At 41.5% G+C, this 25,124-nt stretch overlaps 1 protein-coding gene across 3 annotated transcripts in view; it reads left to right on the top strand.

The window, feature by feature from the left end:
* The first annotated feature begins 11,441 nt into the window (after nt 1-11,441).
* COL2A1 (collagen type II alpha 1 chain) overlaps nt 11,442-25,124 on the top strand; it is an 88,486-nt gene continuing 74,803 nt past the window's right edge. Inside the window, exons 1-7 of one of the 3 annotated variants that reach the window (XM_039332764.1) lie at nt 11,442-12,368; nt 16,625-16,831; nt 19,286-19,302; nt 19,985-20,017; nt 20,142-20,174; nt 20,265-20,318; nt 21,695-21,796. In XM_039332764.1, coding sequence (XP_039188698.1) covers nt 12,275-12,368; nt 16,625-16,831; nt 19,286-19,302; nt 19,985-20,017; nt 20,142-20,174; nt 20,265-20,318; nt 21,695-21,796 — 540 coding nt within the window. In that variant the 5' untranslated portion in view covers nt 11,442-12,274. Of the gene's footprint in view, nt 12,369-16,514; nt 16,832-19,285; nt 19,303-19,984; nt 20,018-20,141; nt 20,175-20,264; nt 20,319-21,694; nt 21,797-25,124 lie in introns of those variants that run through there. The other 2 variants (XM_039332762.1, XM_039332763.1) reach the window with 2 other exon arrangements.

The following is a 25,124-nucleotide window of genomic DNA, read 5'->3' as shown; positions in this document are numbered from 1 at the left end:
GTCATCCGCAAAAGCTCTTAACTTATATTCTTTTTTATTAACATATATTCCTTTAATTTCCTGAGACTCTCGAATTTTGATCAATAATATTTCCAATGTTAAAACAAACAACAATGGCGATAAAGGACACCCCTGTCTAGTACCTTTCTCTATTGTGAAAACCTCCGAAAGACCTCCATTAACAATAAGTTGTGCTGTTTGTTTTTGATATATTACCTTAAGGGCTTGTAATATGTTTTCACCAAAATTCATTTCTTCCATTACTCTTAGCATAAAATGCCAATTCAATTGGTCAAATGCTTTTTCAGCATCTAAAAATATGAGCCCTGCAGGAACTTGGTTGTTCTTATCTAAGTATTCTAATAGATTAATAATTTGTCTAACATTGTTTTTCATATACCTTCCTGTTATAAACCCTGATTGATCTTTATGCACAAGATGATGCACCACCCTCATAAGCCTATTTACCAAAATTTTTACAAATATCTTATAATCCACGTTTAAAAGAGATATAGGCCTATAATTTTTTGGTAAAGTAAGATCTTGATCCTCCTTTGGAATCAATGATATAAAGGCACTACGCCATGAAGGAGGAATCTCTAAACCCTGTAAGATACCATTAAAAAGATCATTTAATGGTTGGATCATCTCCTCCATTAAAGCTTTATAATAAACAGCTGTTAACCCATCCGTACCCGGTGCTTTCCCTAATTTCAATTGTTGAATTGCTGAGGCAATTTCCTCCTTAGTAATTAAGCCATTAATTTCATATTTCTGATCCTCAGTCAATTTAGGAAAACTTGCCTCAGCTAAATATTTATTTATATCTAACAATTGTACATTAGTAGATTTATATAAGTTTTGATAATAATCCAAAAAAGATTTTTTAATTAATTCCTTCTGAGAAACTAGTTTACCCTTGTAATTTATTTTCTCTATTATTCTCTGTCTCTGTTTCTTTCTTAATTGATAAGCCAACCATCTCCCCGGCTTATTAGCATTACAAAATGTATTTTGTTTCATAAATAATAAGTTGGTTGCAGCTTGATCTGCTATCAACATATTAAATTGTGACCTTAATAACTTTACAGATTCTTTAGTACTTTCATCAGAAGGATTTAGAATCAAAGCCCTTTCTTTTAATTTAATTTCATCCTCAAGTTCTCTACGTTTCTGAATCTGATTTCGCTTATAAAAATTATTCATTTTTATCAAAACACCGCGCATAAATGCTTTACCTGCATCCCATACCATTGACATTGAAGTCCCCTTGTACATATTCAAAGCAAAATAGTCCTTTAAAGACTCCTTTAATTTTTGAACATTCTTCTCTTGTCTAAACAAATTTTCATTAACTCTCCAGGATCTTCTTTCCTCTTTCTCTTGAATCAGCTCCATCCAAACTGGACTATGATCCGTCAGTGATCTAGGAAAAATCTTTACATTCTTTACTTTATTATACAAGTCCGTGGTAATCAAGAAAAAGTCAATTCTTGAAAAAGATTGGTGTCTATCAGAAAAAAAAGTAAAGTCTCTCTCCTCTTGGTTACGTTCCCGCCAATAATCCCTTAATTCCCAGTCTTCTTTCATATCAAAAAAGGCTTTAGGTAGCCTTGCTTGTTTGAGAAAAGGAGAGGAACCTTTCTTGTCCCTTTGTGTATCTAAGACACCATTCCAATCACCCATTAATACCACTGATCTATAATCAAACAATGTTATTTTTTGATGTAACTGCTTATAAAATTGTTCCTGTTGTTGATTTGGAGCGTAAAGTCCAACTATAAGTATTTTCTTACCATAAATACCAAGTTCAATCATCACATATCTCCCCTGGGGATCTGATTCTACCAGACAAGCTGGTAGGTTTTGTTTAACATATATAACAACTCCCCCTTTCTTCCCAGGAGCAGAAGATATAAAATGAGATCCCAAACGAGCATTAACTAAATATTTCTGATCTTTAAGTAAAATATGAGTTTCCTGTAAGCAAATAACATCATTAGTATGTTGCTTCAAATAATAAAAGATTTTTTTGCGTTTCTGAGGAGAATTCAATCCATTAACATTCCAGGTCAAAAACTTTGCCATCTCCCTTGGCACGCAGCCTGGAGAAGACACCATCAAACTCTGAAAGAGCTGCGTGTGTTGCATAACTCTTGGGTCTTGCTCCTCCCACCGGCGGTGATGCACTTCCAGGAGAACTCTCTTTAGGCTCTTTTTTACGTTGCTCCTTCTCTTTACGCTTATAGGCTGCACGGGTCATCCTCTGCTCTTTAACCTCCGTCTGGCGTTGCTTTACAGCTTCTATCATCCCAGCGGAAACCAAATCTAATGCCTCAGATTGCTGCTCAACTTCCTTGCCACTCAAAGATTTCCGACCAGATGAGGTTGAGCCTGCACCCAGGACCGAAGTATAAAAGTCTCTAGCTTTGTCAACTGTGTTCAATCTGTAGCGTGTCCCAGCATGGCTCAAAACAATACCCATCGGAATTTCCCATCTAAATGGCATCGATCTAGCTTTAAGCTCATTGGTTAAAAAAGCAAAGTCTTTCCTGCTTCTTAAAATTTTGGATGGGATTTCCTTTAAAATGATGACATCTTGGGCAGCAATCTGAAATCTTTTATTGTAAAAAGCTTGTATAATCTCATTCCGCAGGGACTTCTTTGTAAAATAAATCACCACATCTCTAGGCAAGTTCTTCTGCTTAGCAATCCAAGAGTTGAGCCTATAAATTTTTTCCACTTCTCTCTGTAATTCTCCTTTATCCATATCCAAGGCCAGCGCCAGATCAGTAAGGACCACCTCCACCAGATCTTGATTCACATCTTCCTTGAGGCCTCTGATCCTCAGGGCATACTCCATTTGTCTGTACTGAAACATCAAAATATCTTCTTGTGAGGAGTCTACCTTCCTTTCCACATCTTGAATTTTGTCATCCAAAGAGTCAACTTTGTCTTCCACTTCCTCAAGCCTTGCATCGAGCTTAACCACCACAGTAGCCAAACCTGAAACAGCTGCCAGTATATCTTGTCGCAATTCATTATTGTTTTCTTGCAATTTAGTCTTTATCCCCGTTATCTCTTCTTTGAGATCAGATTTAATTTCTGATTTAATCTGTGAGACAAATTGATTCATTTCCTCTCTCATTTGAACTACAATCTCTCCCATTATGCCTCTAACCTCTTGTGCTGAAAGTCCAGATAGAGGAGGGGAGGGTGGTGGCTGAGCCGGTGGTACATGTTTAGATTGTTGTTGTAGCTGTGCAGTGGAAGTTATAGGAGAAGAAATAACCTTAGATATTGAGGAAGGCTGCTGCCTCTTTGAAGCCATTTTAAAAAGCACAATTGTCACTTCCCTTTCCCCTCCAGCCAGGAAGGGAGGAGGGAAAAAAAGAAAAAATTTTTTAAAAAGAGACAAACTATAGTCCTTGAAAGTCCAGAGTAAATCCAAAAAATAAAAAATAAAAGAGCAAACAATTCAAAAGAAAAAATTCTAAGCCAAAAGCAAAAGTAAAGGCAAAAACCAATCCTTAAAAAGGGAAAGTAAAACAAAAGAGAAAGGAAAAAAAAACTCCGACACTTTCAAAGCGCCATCTTAAATCCTTTCACTAATATAACAAAAAAAAAAGGGAGGAATAATAGTAGAAATCAAAAAATAAAAAAATTAAACACCTAAATTATAACAAAAAATCCTTTAAACTGCTCCGTCCGTTTAAAAATTACTCACCAGAATGCTATAAACACGGAGATAGAAGCGGCGGTTTCTTTTGCTTCCTAGGAAGCAAAAACAGCTGGGAGGCGGAGATCAGCAGGAGCTCCGAGGGAACACTCCTTTCACCCCCTCTAGAAACAAATCCAGAGGGGGTTCAGGGGTTCTACCTCTATCCCTGCACTCTCTGTCCCTTCCCTTTGCCCGGGAAGGGATTTCCGAGCCGCGGGCCAGTTGATGCACGCTGCGCTCCGCGGCTCTGACACTTCCCCAGCTGGACGGCTAAAAACTAGCCGCCATCGCCGTCGCCTCAGACCGGAAGCTCCTAAAAACAGGTCTTGATATATCACAATGAATAGATTTGCAAATTAGTTTGATATTTGCACCCTATTTGAATTCTTTCCGGTTTAGATTGTCAGTAACGTCTGATTTAAAATGTACTAGCATTTCATACATTCTATACAAAATTGCACATGTATATCTTTTTTTATATTCATGCTGTAGAAAAGCAGTATTCTGAAATCAAAGCAGCTTTGCTAAAAACCAAAGCAGAACATAGTAAAATGGCAATAAACATGATGCGGAATCATGTGGCTCAGATGTGAAGTATGCTATCAGCACTGGCAGATTGTTACTTGTAAAAAATTACACAACCAATGTCAACCACTTCATAGACTGCGAATGAGAAGCTTCTCAATTTAGGCTATTTTTGTTATTTCACTCCACTTGTTTAACTTATATCATAATACCCATTTGGACACCAACAATCTGAATTGTTTTCTCAGGGCAAATTTGGGGAATGAAGGAATTACAAAATAAAACTCTTTCCTTTTTGCTTTCCTCTATTTACTTTCTGTGGCAACGAACTGAAACCAGTAAAAAAGCCTATCAAGAGTTTAGAAAACTATCTCTATTATAATAAGTAATTTGTCTCCAGCCAGTCTAAATGTTACCAGGTTAAGAAAGGTTGGGTTAAAGGGCTATTACTATCTGATAGTGAAGGGTTCATTTTCTGACCTGACTTCTAATGGATATCTGGACTTGTGTAATCCAAAATTGATCACCCTGCTTGTGCCTCTGTTCCATTCCATCATTGCCTTGTTTAGATGGTGAAGGTAGGAATCAGTAAAAACTGGAATGCTTTGTGCAACGCCATCATGTATCTGTCACTTCACTGCAAGAAAACACAGAGGGCATTTAAAGTGGGCTTGTCTTAATGACAGGTTGGGGGAAAAAAAAGATAAAAATAGGATTCACAAACGACACACACACATGTATTATCAAAATCTACTGTTGCATTCAGTGAGCACTGAATTACTTCCAAGCCTCAGTGGAATAGCTTCCGTTTAAATCCAGTGGGGTGAGCAGAATTCATCCAGTTCTAAATTAAAAGATGAGGCATCTCTGCCATTGGTTAATTGATGGGGCATAATTTTAGCATTCATGGCCAAACAAGGGCAAAGCTCACTGGCTCTTTTTACAACCAAAACTATGAGTTATTTTTTGGGGAAGGTTCATACCACGCTGTGGCCATATTTGCTGCAAGCACACTGTGGCTTTTCATGAGCATTGAAAAGTTGGGAGCCTTTTTCAAAGAAATCCCTGATCCATTAACGAGCATCAAAATTACACGGTCGTCTTTTTTGTCTTGTGGCAACCATCATAAGAGATGATTGAAAGTTTTTGGTATGGAAATATTAGAGAAGGTGTTAAGTTATTGAAGTTTATACTTGTCTGGAGTCATCTTTTATATATGTTTATTTCTTTTAATTTTTGTATTTATTTGTACTTCTCCTTTTCTCTTTTATTTTTTACGCTTTTCTTATATTTCTTGTATTAGTCTTCTATCTTTGTATTTGTAAACTCTAATGATAATTATGAAAAAGAATATTATTTGTTAAATCAAATTTATATGAATGCCCATCTTGTGGAAAATGTCATTGTGCAATGTTCCAATAAAATAATAAATATAAGACAATTGTTACATTATAACATTATATAATTTTTTTAAAAAAATATTTATTAATCAAATTTGGTATGCATTCAGACTACTTTGTGTAAATGAAGAAATTAATGTAACTTCTTTAAATGTTTTGTCTGCTCTGATAGGTTTGCATTTGCAACTTATTTCTCAGGCCCTTTCATTTTGTTCTTTGTCTCTACAAACACTTTGTCCAGCTGGATGACTTTAGGGCAGTCACTCTCTCTCAGCCCAACATACTTCACAGGATTGTTGTTATGGGGAAAATAGGAGGAAGAAGGGGTGTTGGTTATGTTCACCATCTTGAATTATTTTATGTAAAAATAATAAAAGGTAGGATACAAAATAAATAAAATAACTACCTCCAAGCTACAAAGATCCATGTATTGATATTTTGCAAATTTAACTGGTTTAATGTTCAGGAACGCCTTTGAATTAATAGAATTCTGCTCTGGAGCTTTAATTCATAAGTCACACAATTTTGTGTCAGTTATGCACTCTGGAGCCTGGCTTCTGCTTGGGGAGGAAATGGCAAGGAAGAAAAACATGATCTCCACTTTCCCATTCGCATATGATCAGTTCCAAAGGCAGCTGCTTCTTTACAAAGAAATATAGGGGCATAGTAGTTTTCAGTTGTTGGCCAAAAAGCATCTGGTGAGGGCAAAGGATTGAACGTTGTTCATCTAACTGCTGTTCTATTAAAAAAGGATGTGTTGGAGAGTATATACAACTGTTTTGCATCTGGTTTGAAAAAAGGTTTAGTCACATAACTAGGAGACTGACCTCTAAACCGTCAAAGCAAGAATATTCAAGAGCCATGGGGTGCCCAGCAACCGTTGCACCAGTGGCCACAGTGGGGCCAACAGCAACAGCCTGTAATTGCACCACTTTTCAGGTGCACCACCACCTTTGATGGGGACCCAGAGAAGCTGGTTTTTTTTCTCAACCAAGTGCGTTCTCACTTGAATCGCTGGGCCTATCTCTACCCGGAACCAGTGGCCATGGTCGATGTCATTGCATCCAACTTAGAGGGTCATCCCCAAGGAATACTGGGACCTGGCGGAGGCATTTAGTGAAAAAGAATGTGATGCCCTACCCCCTCACAGACCCAATGACTGCTCCATCGAACTGGTGCCCGGAGCCAAACTCCCATGACCGAGAATGTATGCTTTGTCCCCCCTCAAAATGGATCAGTCCAGTTCATCTGCATAAATACCGCTGGGATCCCCTGTAGTCCACATGGCATGACTTTAAACTGATAGCTCCCCATGGGACAGTTGAAGGCAGTTTTCCACTCGTCTCCCTCTTTTATTCTCACCTGGTAGTATGCCTCTCTCAGGTCTAATTTAGTGAAGACACTCCCCTTAGCCAGATGGGTTAATAAATCCTTTAGGAGGGGGAGGGGTTATTTCACATGAAACCTTTTGACCAATCTGTCAGCTTTCACTTCACTCGATTTCACCCAGGTGGCTTCAGACAACGGGTATCCCTTCCATTGTATTAGGTACTGCAATTTCCCTTATGGTACTTGTCGACTATCGGTCTCGTGCCGGTATTCAATATTTATATTCAGGTTTTACATTTCCTTTACTTGCGGTTTCAGTTAGCTAGAAATTTCTGCCTTTCTTATTTGTACTTGCCATCTTTTAGATGAGATAAGATAACCTTTATTATTTTATAACTTTCAGGTGGCCTGGCCTCTCCTATCAACCTTTGGACTCATTAGAAATTTCTGAATAACACTATTTCTTTCAGGGGGTTTGGACTAGAACAGGGCTTTTCAACCGGTGGTATGCATACCACTGGTGGTACGCGACCAACTGGCTGGTGGTACGTGGCATCACCTTCCTCCCCCCTGCGGGGTCACCTTCCTCCCTCCCTCCGCTCTGCTCCTTCCCAGCTCACTTGTTTGTGGAAAACATGCTGCTTGGCGGCAGCCTGCATGATCCCTACCGAATGTGCCCTGCAGGAGGGCACGCGAAGAGCGCAGGTGCAGAGCAAGTCCCCGCCCTCCCCAGGGACTCATTGTGCAGCAACTGGATTGACTTCTTCTCGTGAACGCAGGTCAGTGGGATCCATATCATACTTCCCCTCTCTTCTTACTTCACAACAAGCGTTAGCCTGATAGGAGACAGAGCCATCCACTCCCTCTGCAGGAAGGGGTTTGAGACCGCAGGGTTTGAGATCGCTTGTGTCGCAGCCCTGAGCACTAACATCATAACCACCCCTCCTTCTTTTCCCCCTTATCTCTCTCTCTGTTGTGGCCTCACTCTCTTCCATCTTCTTTTCCTTCCCCCTCACGAGCTTGCGATACCCCTCACGGCCCTCATGTTGCCTCCCGGAGGACTCATCCTGCAGCAGCAGGTGGGAATCAAGGCCCCACGTTTGTTTTGCTGACACACGCCAGATGAAGCCAACAGAATGAGGGTGTGGAGGGAGAAATGTGCCCACCTGATTCCCTCCCCCCACTGTTTCACAGCGTTTAACCCTTCCCCATTTCCACGATGGCCGGCCTGCCCGCCCGCCAGTCAGTTTCCCCTTCTGGGCTGGGAGAAGCACACGCCGTTGCCTGTATCGCAGACTTAAAGTCTGAAACAGCCAGGCTCTTGGCTGACTGATCACCTTTCTTCCCCCCCCCCTCAACTTTTCTACAAACCGGGAATCGTGGCTTAGTGGGGGCCTGGAGCGGGTCTCGGGGTGCCCGTGCGCCCCTTGGATCAGACAAGCGAGTGATCAACTTTAGCCTTTGGGGAATAAAAGCCAGTCGGGGCTGATCTCTTCCTGCTAGGAAAGATTGGAGAAGCCAGGAGAAAGTCAATTATAGAGGGGGGGGGAAGTCACTTCTTCATTTAAGGCAGTTTTGGAAAAGTAATTTTTGCTGGAAAGGAAAGCAGTTTTTTTTTCCTTTTCTTGGATTGCCTTCTTTACTTGGCCCTCTATTGCCTGTATCACAGGCTTAAAGTCTGAAACAGCCGGGCTCTTGGCTGACTGATTGCCTTTCTCCCACCCCCCTCATCTTTTCAGGAGATGCGCCTTTGCAGCAGGATTCCTCTTCCGTTAGTTATCAGAGGTTTGAAAGGCAAGCTGCTCCCGGAGCATAAAAGTAGAGGGTCCAAACGGCGAGAGTGATGCAGCTCTCCAACTCTCTGCTTCAGGCTGAAAGAGTCTCAAAGGTGGGGACCGGAGATTACTTCGCCCGAAGGAAGGGTGACTTGGTGGTGATGCAGGTTTGTCTCCCTTCCTTTGGAGGAGGGAGAAAAGTGTCGCTCTCTTCCTTCGGGCGGGTGCAAATGTAACTTAAGAACGGTACCAATGCGGCCAGAAACGGGCATCTCTTGACAGTGCTGGGGAGAGCTATGGGAAGAACAATGTATACGGAGAAGATTGGGGAACCTGGCTCAAATGCTGGGCCCCGGTAGGGGAAAAATGACTGGGAGAAGTAGCCGGTTCGTAACTTATGTGCCTGAAAACGGGAGGTGAACCGGCGACATCCCCGCCCTGCCTGTGCGCTCTCTTCTGCCTCTGTGTGTGCACAGGCAGGGCCGTGATGTGTTGCTGCCTGCCAAAACCAGGCTGGGTCTGGGCAGCATAGCACAGGACGAAGGAAAGAGGAAGGGAGGAAAGAACAATGGGAGCTGCAGCACTGCAGCCTTCCAGTCCCGTGAGCGTCTTTCGGCTGTGCTCCAGGCCTCGCATTCATCAGCTGTTTGGTGGCCGAGAGACACAGCCTTTCAGCCTCAGGCTGCTCCATTGGCCCTTGACTCCCTGCCTCGGCCTCCCGCCCATCAGCTGTTCAGCGGCTAAGAGTAGGAGCCACTCAGCTGTTGGTCGGGACGCCCACGGAGCCGACATCCATGTTGCCAGGTAGAAGGCGCTGGCCACTGGTCTCCTTTGCCACCCTGCATGTCATCCTCGATCCCTTCCCCTGCCCGTTCACGTCGAGCTCGCGGGGGCTTGACAGGGAGAGATGGAGGGAAGGAGGAAGGGACAAAGAGGGAGGTGAAGGAAAGGAAGGAAAGAAGGGACAATGGGGGAGAGGGAGGGAAGGAGGAAGGGACAAAGGAAGGTGAAGGAAAGGAAGGGACAATGGGAGAGAAGGAAGGGAAGGAAGGCACCTGCCCCAGTCGCATCCCCCTCCACCAGAGACCCACGGATTCCCCCCCCAGAGGAACCCTACAACCTCCCTGCAACCTCCTGGCCATTGATCACATGACCCTGGGACACTGTGAACGTCATAAGTATGAATTAGTTGCCAAGCATCTGAATGTAAATCACAAGACCCTGGGGATGCTGCAACAGTCATAAGTGTGAAAAATGGTCCTAATTCACTTGTAACTTCAAACAATCACTAAGTGAATTGTTGTAAGTCGAGGACTACCTGTACTTTCTCATTTTTTTCCTCTCTTTTTTTTTTGGTTAAGTTTTTGATACCTTGCTGGGCGAGTGGTGGTACTCGGATATGAAAAGTGGTACAATGGGTGAAAAGGTTGAAAAGCCCTGGACTAGAAGACCTCTAAGATCCCTTCCAACTCTGTTATTCTGGACTACAACTTCGGAATGATTATTCCGAAAAAGCCCAAAACACAAAAACCTTGCCGCCACCTAGCGGGCCGTCCGGATAGCTGGCAAAGCTGCACTATGTTCTCTGTTGGGTTTGTCTAGTCTTGCTTATTTCCCATTTCCCTCCCTGTTCGGAAATTTCCCCCAGTTGGAAACTCCCCCCCCCCCCGCCAATCATCTGCCAAGCAAAACGCTCCTAACAAAACATCGTTCAAACTCTCCGCCATTCACCCTCTCTCTGGGCGCCAAGTTTCAGCCACGTGCACCGGAGACCCAGAGCCAAGCCAGTTCAGCTGCGCGCGCAGATGGACACAGTCTGTCCCGCCGGAGCCAGCAGCTCTGCCCTCTGCCCACCGGGCGCCTGCACTCTTTTTACTACCGTACATCCGCTGGAGATCAGTCTGGGTATATGTCCGAAACCTGGGTCTCTTCAGCCGGGACATGAGAGAGACACTTATTGCTGGGGAAGGCGGCTGTCCACCAAAGGGGCTTCTGGGCTGCCGCCGAAACTTATAAACCTTCCTACATTTAGTGGGACTTATTGTTGAGGAGGCTCACGCCCGGCCTTCGCAGCCAACTTTTTCTCTCAAGAGAGATCTTGGGCACTTGCGGTGACATTTACCTTTGGCCATCTTTTCTCTCCCGGAAAATGGCGATGCAGTTAATGGGAAGAGGACGGGAAGGGTTGGAATAGCGAGTACCGTTGTTTGCGGCGGGGACAGGAGGGTGGGGGATCGCGCTCATTAGCCAGTACATTTCTCATACCCCCTCCGAAAGGGAAAAGGGATCAGGAAGGGAGAAATTGAATGAAATTGGGGGGGAGGGGCGGGGGGGGAGGGTTCTACCTATTTGGTCGTTTGCGCCCACTCAGTTCAGGAAACGCCACTCAACCACCTTATCCATGGCTGTGAGGTAGTCAAAACTCAGACCACCTTCCCAAGCCATTTTCTCAGCGTTAATTCAGAGTTGATCTGGATCATAAATGCTCTATTGCAACTCTCCCCCTTTCATTCGCGTTAAAGCGGCGGAGAGGGTGACCGTAGGGGGGGGGGGAAACGGGGGGAAAAAACGTGGAGATTTCTTGGGCCAAGCTGCGAAGCTATTCGTGAATGGAGGATTTAAACGGGAAATATTTAGTATGCAAGGGAAGAAGTGATGTTGAAGCATTTTGAGAGGGGGAAGAAAAAGGGATGTGATGGACGGGTCTTGGGAAAAGAAGGCAACAGGTGGGAGGGCAAAGCGCTCTCCGTCCAGACCTGACTGAGGCTGCGCGTGTATTGTATAGGCAAGCTTTAAGAATCTGGATAAAGGAAAGTAAGTCGAGCTCAATTCCCGATCTGTAGAAAAATCGGATGCGAGAAAGTGGGAGACTCTGGAGGAAGGGAAGTCACGCCGACTCCGAAGTTCTTTGCCTTCTAACAGCCGCTGCGCTCCAGCCAGATTCCCAGGTCGGGGGCTCCGCGCGCTCTTCTGCGAAGCTGCTTCTTGGAGGGCGAGAGATGGACGGGGCTGATGATGGAGATTCATATGAGGTCTGCCAGCCGCCGAAGCGGGAGGGGGTGGTGGTATGAGTGTGTAGGTACAGAGCGGGGCTGGAGAGGGAAGAGGGCAACATGACCCCTCCCTCTCGTCTGGTTGCCACCCGTTTTGGCTGCAGGAGTTGCACTTGAGAAGATCGATCAGGAGGAGGGGTCTCTAACTTGGGGACAAGGCTGAAAGCTCAGGTTACAGCTCAGCTGGGGGGCAGGGGAGGACTGAGACCTGGGCATATACACGGGCTGCTAGAAGGCAGAGGGGAGCATCAGCCGCGGTGCTTCAGCCCAGAGCCCTCGGCATTAGCCGAGTTTCTGCTGGGCCTTTGCTACTTTGGATTCTCTTGCTGTTTATTAAAGACAAGGGAGGATCAGCTGCATGAAGGCTTGGTAGCCACTGGGGAAACTACCATCACCACCATCATCATCATCTCCTCCTCCTCCTCCTTCTTTCTCATCCACACAAAGGTCCTGCATGTCTAACATTTAGACATGTTCAGCTTTGTGGATTCAAGGACTCTAGTGCTCCTGGCAACTACTCAAGTAATTTTATTAGCAGTTGTCAATTGTCAGAATGAGGATATACGTAAGTTATACCTTTCTTCCTTTTTTTCTTCTCCAGAAAGCAGGTGAAAAGCAAGTGGTGGGGGGGGGGAACAATAAATTAGGGAGAACAAGCAAACTTTTTTAAAAAAAAAAATCACTTGTGGGTTTGTACAATTAAACTTCCTCCCTTGAGTTAGTCTCCCTCCATCCCCTTCTTGCACTTGGTTTCTCTTCTTTCGGCTCCTCAATTCTTTCCTGCTGCAGAGAGATGCTGTTGCATCCTCATAATTAGTCTGAAATCCCAATCTGTTCTTTGTAATGCTTGATTACTCAAAAACAAGAGCTACACTAAGCACAATCTAATTCAAGCGCTGTACCATTTCTTCTCTGGGCCTTCCAGCAGTGGGGTGAGCTGAGGATAAGGTTATTATTATTATGTGATTAAATTGTTATATGCCTTCAATCCAAAGATTTCCAGAAAAGAAAACAGTATGGTAAAAAAGTCATATTCTCAACAGGATAAATGACCCCTCCAACCTCTTGGTGGAATGAAAGAGTTAACTGAATGATTTGTACAGGGGCTCATAGGAGGGATTCAGACAAAAGAGAACATAGCAGGAAGATTGGGGGGGGGGGAAATCACAAAGAAAGATCTTTATGCATAAAATCCAGTGTCCCTCCCCTAGTTCAGTTAGGGATGTGGAGTAAGGTGCAGATGGAGTTCCTGGGGAATTTGATAGCTAACAGATTTTTTTTTTTTTTTTTTGGGTAGCTGAGGGAGCAGAAAGAAAAATTTCCCCAACTCAAAAGAGGCCACCTGAGGGGTACAAAACATTCCAGAGGCACATCAGTCCATTTGTTCTACTCACTCTTCACCCCATACACACACACACACACACACACACACACACACACACACACACACACACAGACACCAACCAACCAGGGGCGTGGGAATCCTTCCTGTATATTAGGGAATTGTGTATAACCATCCTAATCCCCCCCCCTTCTTCTCCCCAAAGCTTTTATCAACTTTCCCTTCTAATCATTACAAAATTAGAGGCAGGTTCTCCCTTTTCTGCTGCTCACTGAGAGAACCTTTGTTGTTTGCAGTATTATTCAAAAGTGGAAGAGGGAAAGTTGAATAGGTAGAAACCTGTATTTTGGGCAGGTTTTTTTTCTGTTTCAATTCCATCCTTTCCTCCATAATTCTCCAGATTATAAATCAGTTGTGGGGATTATATCATGAAAGTGAGGTGAGGTGGAATTTTCTTTTTTGCTCCTGATCTCAGGCCTTGCTTTTTCCCAGTGCAAAATTCCAGAGAAAAGGAGTCAAATTCTTTTTTTATTAATATGCTATAATCTCTGCAGTTGAGAGTCTTCTGAGTTGGTAAGAGAAAGAGCCTTGCCTCAGGGTGGTTCAAAAAAGGGAATTGACATAGGTGCTTAGCCCTACTGATCAAAACGTATTGCTATTCTATCCTCTGCTTCTAACAACAAAAACAATCTGTTAGGAAAATATGGGAGGGCTACAAGTGAAAAACAGTATAGGAGAGCTGTGGCAATCTGTGGTGGCAAAAAAAATCAGGAGTCAGGAGTGGCACTTTTTCTGAATAACACACTTTATTTAGAGGCAAAAGCTTTCAGTGAACCAAGCAAGGCAATTGCATGCTGAAAGTAGCCTGGAAAAACTCAGAATCTTGGGAGATGATTTGTAATTCCCAATTGTAATCAGGTGCTCTTTCTCCTGTTAATCAGCTGGTCTGCAAAGTGGTAACTTTCTAAGTTTTGCATCTTTTGTCACATCATTGAAAGGATTAAAGCACTATGGCTTGGAGATCCAGAAACATGCTGGAGAAGCAAAGCGTTCATCAGAAAATACCATTTAATTATTATTTTTTTAAAGCATATTTTCATATTGTCCTGAAGGGGAAAGTTTTTAGTTACTTTAATCCTGGTGCTTATTTGGAAAGTCTCATTTTTTTTTTTACACAGATTTTTTTTAAAGTGTTCTCCCAGGTTAAGGAGTAAGCTGAATCCTTGCTCTATGCAGGTTTATTTGCCTTGAGCAGCAATAGCTTCCAGATGCTGAAAGGCTGCCCATGTTTATTTAAAGTAGTCCCTACTGGAGCAATGTGAATTGCACTCTGTGTGCATTTGAGAAAAGGTCCATTCATGAGTGGAGGGTCCCTTGGGCTCCAACTGGCTCTGCTGACTTGTGCACAATAGCCCCCCTGTCATATTGCTGCTGCTGTCAGGCCTTTGCTAAGAAGTTAAAGGGGAGGGGAGGGGGGAAGAGATGCAAGTGCAAATGAGGCACATATTTAATGTACTTTTTTTCTGATCCTTTCCCTATGAAGCACAATTTCTATTTCACTAAAATAAGAGAGGGTGGGGGGGGGAGAGAATAAAAAGTGGAGTTAATCTGATGTTCCTCTGCCTTCTGGTTTGAACTCTCTGTCACTGATCTGACAACTGATCTGTTGCCTAAAAGAAAGCCCACTGGATTTTTAACTAGGGAAATAGGTTTTATACTCCTCCTTAGAGTTATCAATTAATTCAGGTCACTAGTGGTTCTTAGCTGCAGGTTGAAACGGATTGGAACAAATTGGGTGGTCTCTAATATCCTCCCTTCCCCTTTGTAGCCAAGAATTAGTGTTAGGGATTGCAAAGTGAGGTAGTTATGTGGCCTGATGTTAGCGTTCTAAGCCCTAAATCTCTTCCAACAAAAATGCTATCATTTCAGCCAAGTGGCTCATCAAACCACCATGGAATGTGAGACTATGCTTGGTCATAAATGATAGTTTGCCAAATGGAAAAGTCTGCTGAGTGAGGACTGAGGGAACTCCAGATCAGCATTCTTGGTAGAGGGAGTGTGTGTGTGGGAGGGGGGGGGAAACTACTACAGTTGAGCTAAGATTTAAAGATAACTTACACACCTGGTCAAGTCTTAGGATTGCCAGGTATTTTTTATGAAGTTGGTATCACTGTACCCAAGAGGTAATATATAGCAAGCAAAATATGTTTGATGTAGCAGGAAGTAATAAAGACAATGCAGGAACAATCTTGGGCAAGTAATTGCTATTTTAGCTGTTACCCTGGAAGTAACTAAAACTCTAGCAATATCTTACAGGGATCTATTACTCTAATTACCCTATAACTATCACTGGGTAATACATACTATTGCATACAAGTAGGCATTATCCTACAGCAGAAATAACTAATGCCCTAGCCTTTATCTCACAAGTACCTACTATCCTAGTTATTACTTTGCAAGTAATTATTATCCTGGCTTTTACCTTTCAGGTAGCTATTACTCAAGCCATTACTTCACAAGTAAGCATTGTCTTGCCTCATGGGTAGCTATAGCATCCTAGCACAACTTACATAACTATGGTGAAGATAAATGAAAAATGTAATGTGCTAAGTGTCTTGAGCCCACACATCTGGTAGGAAGGAACCCTAAAAGATACTGTATTTATTCAGCACTGCTAAGATCACAGCTGGGGTACTATCTAGGATTCTAGGTGCTACATTTCCAGAAGGGGATTCAAATGACAGAAATGATGATACAAGTATTTGTAAGACATTTCCTAAGAGGATATACCAAAGGAACTTGGGATGTTCAGCCTGGAGAAACAAAGACTGAGAAGACACACGATAGCTGTGTTCAGGTACATAAAGGGAAGTTAAAGGAAAGTGTTCAAGACTGTTTTCCACAGCTATAGAAATTAGAATAAAAGATAATGGCCATAAACTGCTGCTACCTAGATTTATTTTAAATATTTCCTGACAGTAAAACCTGGGGGTTCTGGATTCTCCATCTCTGGGGTTTTTTTAAAGGCTGGAGAGCTACCTACCATGGATGGTTTAAATTGGTTACCCTGCACATCGCTGAAGATTGGACAGATGATCCTCATGATCCTTCCAGGTCTACAATTCTATGATAATCCCTCCACTGGACGTGATTTTTGGAGTTTACTTAGACTCCCAAGCCAGTTTTGTTATCATTGTTGTGAGGAACCCTGAGATAAATTTATGGGTTCTATTTATGTGGAGGTGGGGATGGGATTGGGAGCGGCTAACCAAAGGCCTTTTTCCTCTATTTGGGAATAGCAAAATGCCCTTGTTGTAACCTGTGAGAAGTTGATGAGATGTTCTTGAATGGGGCAGGTTGGGAATAATGAAGGGCAATGTTGGATCACTGGGACAAATGCTGCTATTTCTTTCGCTCTTGATTTCTGCTGCATTTGTCTCTTTAACCTGCTTTCTCCTTTCCCTTTCCTTCTGGCACAGAGGAGGCAGGCAGCTGTGTACAGAATGGGCAGAGATATAGTGATAAAGATGTGTGGAAACCCGAACCCTGCCAGATCTGTGTTTGTGACACTGGCACTGTCCTCTGCGACGATATTTTCTGCGAAGAAATGAGAGATTGTCCCAGCCCTGAGATAGCCTTCGGAGAATGTTGCCCTACATGTCCAACTGATCAGTCCACCGCCAGTGGTTGTAATTTATTTATTTCTATTTCATATAAATAAATTACCTGAGAGATAATAGTGCTAAAAGAAGAAAGATTAATAAGAGCCATGGATGTAACTCTCAGATGTTTTTGCATCCATGAAAGGCAATTGCTGCAAAAGGCTACTTCTCACAATTCCTCAAACTGTGTTTATGACATAGAAGAGATGAATTAATTGAACTGTGAATGTATGACAGAAGGAGATGGGAAGAATTGTTGATCAACTATTAACTTGCCTAAGGCAGCCAACAAGTCCATTAAAAGCATAGGCATTTTAGAGTGAGACACATTTCTAGAAATTTCAAAAGTTTCCCCAGTAAATAGAAGGTTTTTAACAATTTCTGCACCAACTTTTTCTATGCCCAATTGCATTTACTGTTGCTTGCTGGGCACGTAAAACATTGAGGAAGTGGGAAGAAGCTTCATAATGCTAAATATATCTTCCACCACACAATGCTGAACTGTGATTTCTGTGTCAGAATTTATAGGGTGACCTAGACAATGGGAGATTCTTTTTTTACAGTCCTATGAAAATGGCAAAGACTAATCAGGTATTAGTATCAGGCATTATCAGATGGCAAAACCTTTACCATGGGATTTTTGAAGCATGGGGAATCTCATTCCTAATATCTAAATTTAATGATGTGCAGAAATTGCAGCTTGTGGTTACCATTAAAAAAAGTGATGCTGATACTGAATGCATATTTATATAGTTTTATTAAAAAACAATATTTTATTAGTGTATCCATGTTCAATAAAACGAAAGGAGTGTAAGCAGCTAATCTTTTACATCCTATTAATGCCCATGTGTAATTGGCACATATTTTCTAAACAGTACCCGTTGCCTTATGCTATAACAGCTTTTCATTTTGTATGCCAATCAAAGTTGTGTCAAAAAAATGTAAGGGTCAAGTATGACGAACAGAAGTGCCTTCCAGCTTCCCCTCTTCCATCAGCACTCCTACTGAAGGCTAGCGTTGTTTGGAAGGATGTAAAATCCTGGAGTAATTTTGGAGTTACTGAGCACATCAACCAAGAGATAGAAATAGATAGCAATTCTCCTTTTGGAGAAATGTATTTATGATCAGGATCACAGCAGAAAATGTGTATGGTTCAGCCTCAAGAAATCTATGAGGGTACCCTAAAAAAAAGTCAAGATAGTTTTGATTGAATGATCACAGCTGCCATTTTTTACTTTTTGCATTCACACCTGCCTAGTAGACAGCTCTGGCTCCTCCCATGTGTTAAATCTCTCTGGAGCCTTAAAGTCCCTTAAGGAATTTCTGGTTCATCAACTGAGGGAGTGGGGGAAGAGGCCTCAGCAACAAGAGGTCAACCTTTCCCCTTGTGTGAACTTAACAAGAATGACTTAACTTTCATACCTCAAGTTTGGGAGATGATTTATAATGCTTCCCTGCCTCACCTTGTACTGCCTTGGGGTCCTCTTTTCCACAGCAATGTCAGGAAAACATCCACCATTTTTCAGTTTCAAAAGTAGTCTCCCCCCCCTTAACAGTACATGAGGAATTGTTGTAACTAGAAGTGGCCTTTTTTAACCCTTTCCCCTCTTCTGGCTGTCTGAGGCTCCGCTAATTAAAAGGGAAGCCTCCAGAAGCAAAATAACAGGGAGACTGCCAGAAGACTGTAAAGGGTTGAGACCTGCAAAAGTTAACAGTGGTTTTTCTGTGCATTGTTTTTTGCAATTAAGCTGATTGTGGCTTTTAACCTCTTATGTTTTGCCTCATGCATCTGTTTTTTTGTGTGTATACTTCTCCCCCAAAGCTATTGTTTGCTTATTTAATTGATCTAACTATGTTTAATGGCAATGAGTTTCACTAATTTTTTTTATTTCATTGGGAAGCTGCTTTTAAACAAGTAGTCCCATTTGGGAAATCCCAACTTCCTCCAATCAGTGGGATTCTCAGTTCTCTCCTTCCATTCTATGCAAATTTACCTGGAAGAAAGTTCTAAATGAATACAGTCTTAAAACAGACAACATTGCTTTGATAAAACTGAACTGCTGCAATCCCTGTGGCTAAAATGGAATTAAAGTTAGCTAGCCTGCTTTAGCATGGCTTGCAATGAATTATTCAGAACACTATTATTCTCTCTATGCTTGCTTGTTTTGTTACTTTGCATCAGGCCTTACATTCCCAGTGTAAAAAAAATCCTCTGCCCCTTGTATTCCTGGGACGTTGTTATCTCCCACAGAGCCGTGATTTAAAACAGGGCAAGCACTAAAATAACAAAGCTCTCCTGTCTGTTTCCTTGGTTTAGTTACAGGTTACCCTATGTTCCTCTCCCTGTTGTCACATGCTTCATGAATGAACAGACTGAAGACATTTGTGTATTCAAATTTTCATATATAGTTCTATTTTCAAAATATTTCTGATGTTTTCTTCTTTTCTCTCTTTCTCTCTCTCTTTCATTCTTAACAGGGCAACCTGGACCCAAGGTGAGACAATGAACACTATTAATAACCACCATTGTCTGTTAGCACCCCCAAGGTTTGCCAACTATGTTAGAGGTGCAACAAGGACTTGCATCATTGGTTGCTATTCAATTGGCAGTGTTATTAATTTAAAATATGTCATTCATAACCTTTGTTGATCTGCTTAAAAAAGAAGTGTAGTATTACTTATCACTGGATCCCCCAAAAGCTAATTTCTGCAGAATGAGATGCTATAAAAAACACTGTTGTGGCTACACATTCCTTTGGGCTTGACTTCAGCCTGAGGGAGAAAACAGCTCTTCAGAACCAAACGATGCAATAGATACGTAGATATCATGAATTATGACAGAATCTGGCTATGAATATGAATGGCAATCTGACAGCCTCCTATTGAAATTGATGAAATAATTGCTTTGCTCCAGCCAGATGAATATTTTACTGATTTTATTTAAAATCTGTTCATGTTTTAGTTAAAATTATGCATACCATAGTTGCAAAATTGGAGGTTAGATACTCTCTAACACTTTGAAACCTACAGTTCCCACTGGCTATCTATTGCTGTAGTGTTCTAAAGTTAAAAATGTTGACTCAGAGTTCAAGATGCACTAATTGACTGGCTTGGGATGTTTGGTTCGATTCCCATTCCTCACCCCATCCCTAATTTTACACATTTTTGATCTGGCAGGGTCAAAAAGGAGAACCTGGTGATATCAAGAATGTAAGTTTCAAATTTAATGCATCCCTTTCTAATTTTTCTTAAATCCTGATTGTACAAAATATATATTTGACTGAACTGATTTTCTGTATATTTTCTTCTTTTTCTTCTCTCTCTTTTGGTTTAGGTTGTAGGACCAAGAGGCCCTCCTGGACCACAGGTAGTAGCGTCTTCTGCTATCTTATTCACATGTATTGAAAAAAGAGGATTTTTTAAAAAGGGTTATTAATACTCTCATTACCTTCTGCAGGGACCTTCAGGTGAACAAGGACCAAGGGGAGAACGTGGAGAAAAAGGAGAAAAGGTAAGATCAATTATACCTGTGCGGTGTTTAATGAACTAAACAGGCTGCAAGTCAATTTATACTTAACTCAAAATAAGTTCTAAGCAAAGTGGAGTTTGCATCCAGGTGTCTAGTGCCGTAGTTGTAGAATATCATTCTCTATGTCAAATTAATATTTTTTTGCAGAAGTAATCCGTCAAACCCTCAAGGCAGGTCCATCAACATTAAATCTTAGAGTTCATATTAAAGTCATACTCATCACAAGATCACTTAAGTCATGATTGGGTGTAAGATGAGGGATTAATAACCTGACTGAATGTATTTCTAGACACCTCCCTTACCTGCAAAATTGTTGAATTTACTGAATCAGCCCAAGGCATTTGGCTGTGTGTAGCTAAGCCTCTCCCATGCATACATCACTGCATTCAGCATCCAAGTTGAACTGAATTCTGCTTTCAGTGTTCACAGTGCAATAACATTTTGGTGGCACAGGATAAGCTATCTTAGGGATTGCAAGGAGCATCGTATTGAGATGTTTCTTGGTCTCCAAAATTTATCACTTGAGATAATTACCTGTGACTGTTCTGCAATAGAACAAGACCTCCAAATTAGTAGACTTGTATGGATAGCATAGTATCTGGACAGTGCCATTTTCCACTTATATCCTTCTTTCATTAGCGATGCTTTCTTTTCCCCACAAAATCTATTAGCATATGTTTGTGAGAGAGACATGCCTATATAGCCACCAAATGTCTTTTGACAGGTAAGGTGAGGACTCAAGCTTCTGGAAGTATTTTTCTTTTGTAGCTTTTGCATTTAGCTGGATAACAATACACAATTTCAATAGTTTTAAGCCAAATAGCATAGGGTAGAATTTAATAGTAGAGTAATGAAATGGGAACATTTGTGCTCATAATTTTATTTATCTATGAAACTTAACTGGCTAAATTTAAGCCAGATGCCATCTGTATACTTTACTTTTTTTTTTGTAGAGAGTATGAAAGAAATTTTTATCTAAGATCAAACTGTTTCCTAAATCTCATTAAGAATTGGCACAATCGAATGGCATGGTATCCTATCCTATGCTAGTTCAAATTACTAAGCAAAATTACTAATAATATATGCATAGGATTGACACACTAATATTAATTTAGTTATAAACAATAAACAATCTTTAATGCAATGGAACTTTTTTGCATCGTTTTGAGATAAAATACTGTATCAATTATGAGATAAGCTGCATTAGAAGTAGTGGTTTTTAAAAATGATGTATAAGTGAAATGTTAAGAGTGGACAGTTTGATATTCATGAAGATCCTTCCTTCCTTCCTTCCTTCCTTCCTTCCTTCCTTCCTTCCTTCCTCCCTCCCTCCCTCCCTCCCTCCCTCCCATCCATAGGGTGTTCTGGGTCCACGTGGCAGAGATGGTGAACCTGGTACACCTGGCAATCCAGGGCCCGCTGGGCCCCCAGGACCTCCAGGACCCCCTGGCCTTGGTGGAGTGAGTATTCTTGACTTAGGAAAAGTTTTAATCTCACAGCTTCTGCATACGAATGTTACACAAGAAATGTAAATACCTCTTTCACTGTGTTGCCTCTCGGGAATTCCTAATGGGTAAGTCTGAATTCAGAACAACATGTGTAATGTATTGCTTACATTTCAAATACCCAAAACAGCAAGTAACACTCGTGATTATTTTTTAATCAACTAACAAGGCCTTTGACCCACTCCTGTTACTTTGCTCTGTGAATCTCTCTGCATGAAAGAATAACGTTCCCTTGTGTTGAAAAGCTCCCTGCACTGCTTGAAGGGGGGGGGGAAGCATCATCATAATCTATAATAATATGAACAAAATTCTTCGCAGCATAGCTAATTCATCGTTACTAAGTTTATTTTTCTGCAGGCCGCCACAAAGAAGCATTAGTTTTATGGAAGAACGCATTCTTAATTTTTGCCGGGTCAACAGAGGGGCACAACGGGGCAGACGATTGTTCTTTGTAAATTCAGAGTGTGCCCCATGACCCAGAATCCTTTGTAATACTAGAGTGTTCGATGGGCTCCCTCAGCAGGCTGGCTGAAGTGGGAAGAATTCCCTTAAAGAAGATAACCCATGCTTTAAAGACCAAATGCCTTTGTCAGTAGTTTGGACCAATAGCCCATCAGTGAATCAGATATGCCCTAATGGATCGATTTCAGTAGGCATAATTGTCTCTATGTTTAGTTGTATTACCGAGGTTCTATAACTTGAGATTCATTGATTTACTTAACATGACAAACACCATGATTTCAAGAGTAGTTAAAATCTCCTGTATTTACGAGTAACTCTTGAAAAGTTGGCTAGTATTACTTTTACCTCTGTCATTATAGAGTTTCAATTCATGTTCAATAAATGTTGATGTTAAAAACAAATCATGCCAAACCAATCTTATTTCATTCTTCGACAGAGTGACTAAACTAATAGACAAGTGAAATACTGTGGACGTAGTATACTTAGACTTCAGTAAGGCATTTGATAAAGTAGATCACAATCTACTCCGTGGTAAGCTAGATAAAGGTGGAATAGACAACATCACCACCAGATGGATATGTAGCTGGCTGGCAAACCATACTCAACAAGTAGTCCACAACCTACTCCTTAGTAAGCTAGAAAAAGGTGAAATAGACATCATCACCACCAGATGGATCTGTAGCTGGCTGGCAAACCGTACTCAACAAGTAGTCCTCAATGGCACTACATTCACGTGGAGAGAAGTAAGCAGTGGGGTACCACAAGGTTCCATCTTAGGCCTAGTACTCTTCAATATCTTCATCAATGACTTAGATGAGGGAATTGAAGGGGAACTCATCAAATTTGCAGATGATACCAAACTGGCAGGAGTAGCCAACACACCAGAAGACAAACTCAGGATCCAAAAAGATCTTGACAAACTTGAACAATGGGCCCTATCGAAACAAAATGAGTTTCAGTGTGGAGAAAAGCAAAGTTTTACATTTAGGTAAGAAAAATAAAAGGTACAAGTACAGATTGGACAAGACCTGGCTTAAAAACAGTAACTGTGAGAGGGACCTTGGAGTCCTAGTGGACGATCACTTAACCATGAACCAGCAGTGTGCAACAGCAGCCAAAAAAGCTAATACAATCCTGGGTTGTATAAACAGAGGCATAGAATCAAGATCACGCGAAGTATTAGAACCGCTTTATAAAATCCTAGTAAGACTACACCTGGAATACTGCAGCCAATTTTGGTAACCATATCAAAAAAAAGATGTTGAGAGTTTGGAAAAAATTCAGAGAAGAGCAACTAAGATAATAATAATAATAATAATAATAATAATAATAATAATAATAATAATAATAATAATAATAATAATAACCCCCAGTGAGGCACTACCTTGACGTGGTTGTGGGGCTTGTGTACTCTGAGGAAGATGAGAGCTATGCCAGAGGTTCAACCATACTGGACAGGTCTCATCAGAGGAGTCAGACAAAGAGTGTCTCTCCCATAAAAAATATGGTGAGACGTAAATTTCAGAATGCCATACCGGCTCGGACGTCGCCCGGGTTAACAAGGTCCGCACTAGATATTGGAGTTCCTGGATATCTGGTGAAAAATGGGTTACAGGACTCAGGACTGTTGGCTGAGCAACCAGGGCCAGCAGCTGCAGAACTACTGGAAGAAAAGGTGTTTACCCGTCGCAGATACACAGTGATGGAAAACAAAGAAATAATGATCTGTTACTACAGATCAAGTCCAACAAGAAGAGGATATCTAAAACGAATGCACCAATTCTGGAAAGAACAACATCCAGAATCAGAAATAACAGAACAGAGACTAGCAGATCAACGCCGATTTATAACACGAAATAAAGTATTTACAGAAACAGAATTAGACGAACTGCAAAGGTTTACCCAGGGCAAAGAAATCAAAGCCTTACAAGAAGTAATTCAGAATGTAGAGGCAAACCAGGGGGAGTTGGCAGTGAAAGAATCCAGTAGAGATATACAACTGTTCTCATTTGGAAACCAGGCACCTCTTCCTCAGGAAGAACAAAACCCTCTAACTAAAGAAATAAAAGAATTGAAACAAAGAATAACTGAGCATCTAGAACAGCACAAAAACAACAGAATAAGGCTACCTGCATTGAAGCTTGTTCCAAAGAAACAGCTAGCACAAGCATTAAAAGATGCAAATACTGCAATATCAAGTATAAGCACCAATTCACTGCAAGAAACAAACCAACTAATGTACAGCACAGCTGCAGTTATAACAGAATACCTGGGATGCAAAATCAACAAAAAAGAAAAACAAACAAACAGTGCACCAGAAAAATGGAAGGTTAGACTAGAAAATAAGATCAGCAAGTTAAGATCACATGCAAGCAAGCTAGAACAGATGAAAGAAAAGAAGCTGAAGAACAAGAAGACCAAAGAATACCTAATCAAGAAATACCACTTAGAAACAAGGAAGATCAAGGAAGCACTGGAAATAATAAAGCAACAAATAACAGCTATAGCCAGGAAAATCAGTAGATATGAAGCTCGAATTGCAAACTATAGGCAGAACCTCCAATTTCAATCCAATCAGAAACGTTTCTACCAATCCATCAATGGAGAAACTGCAAGGAATCAGTCAGTACCTGACAAGGAAGAAACAGTGCAGTTCTGGAAGCAGATATGGGATAACCCAAAGAAATACAACAAGGATGCGGCTTGGTTAAAAGAGGTGGATGCAAATAAAACAGAAGTTGAAATGAAAGAACTAGTAATAACAACAAAAATGGTAGAAAAAAGAGCAAAGAAAATCAAAAATTGGTCAGCACCAGGTGAA

Source organism: Crotalus tigris, unplaced genomic scaffold, assembly GCF_016545835.1.
Source record: "Crotalus tigris isolate CLP2741 ecotype Arizona unplaced genomic scaffold, ASM1654583v1 scf7180000024462.759394, whole genome shotgun sequence".
NCBI lineage: Eukaryota > Metazoa > Chordata > Lepidosauria > Squamata > Viperidae > Crotalus > Crotalus tigris.
This window is presented reverse-complemented; position numbering and strand designations above follow the sequence as displayed.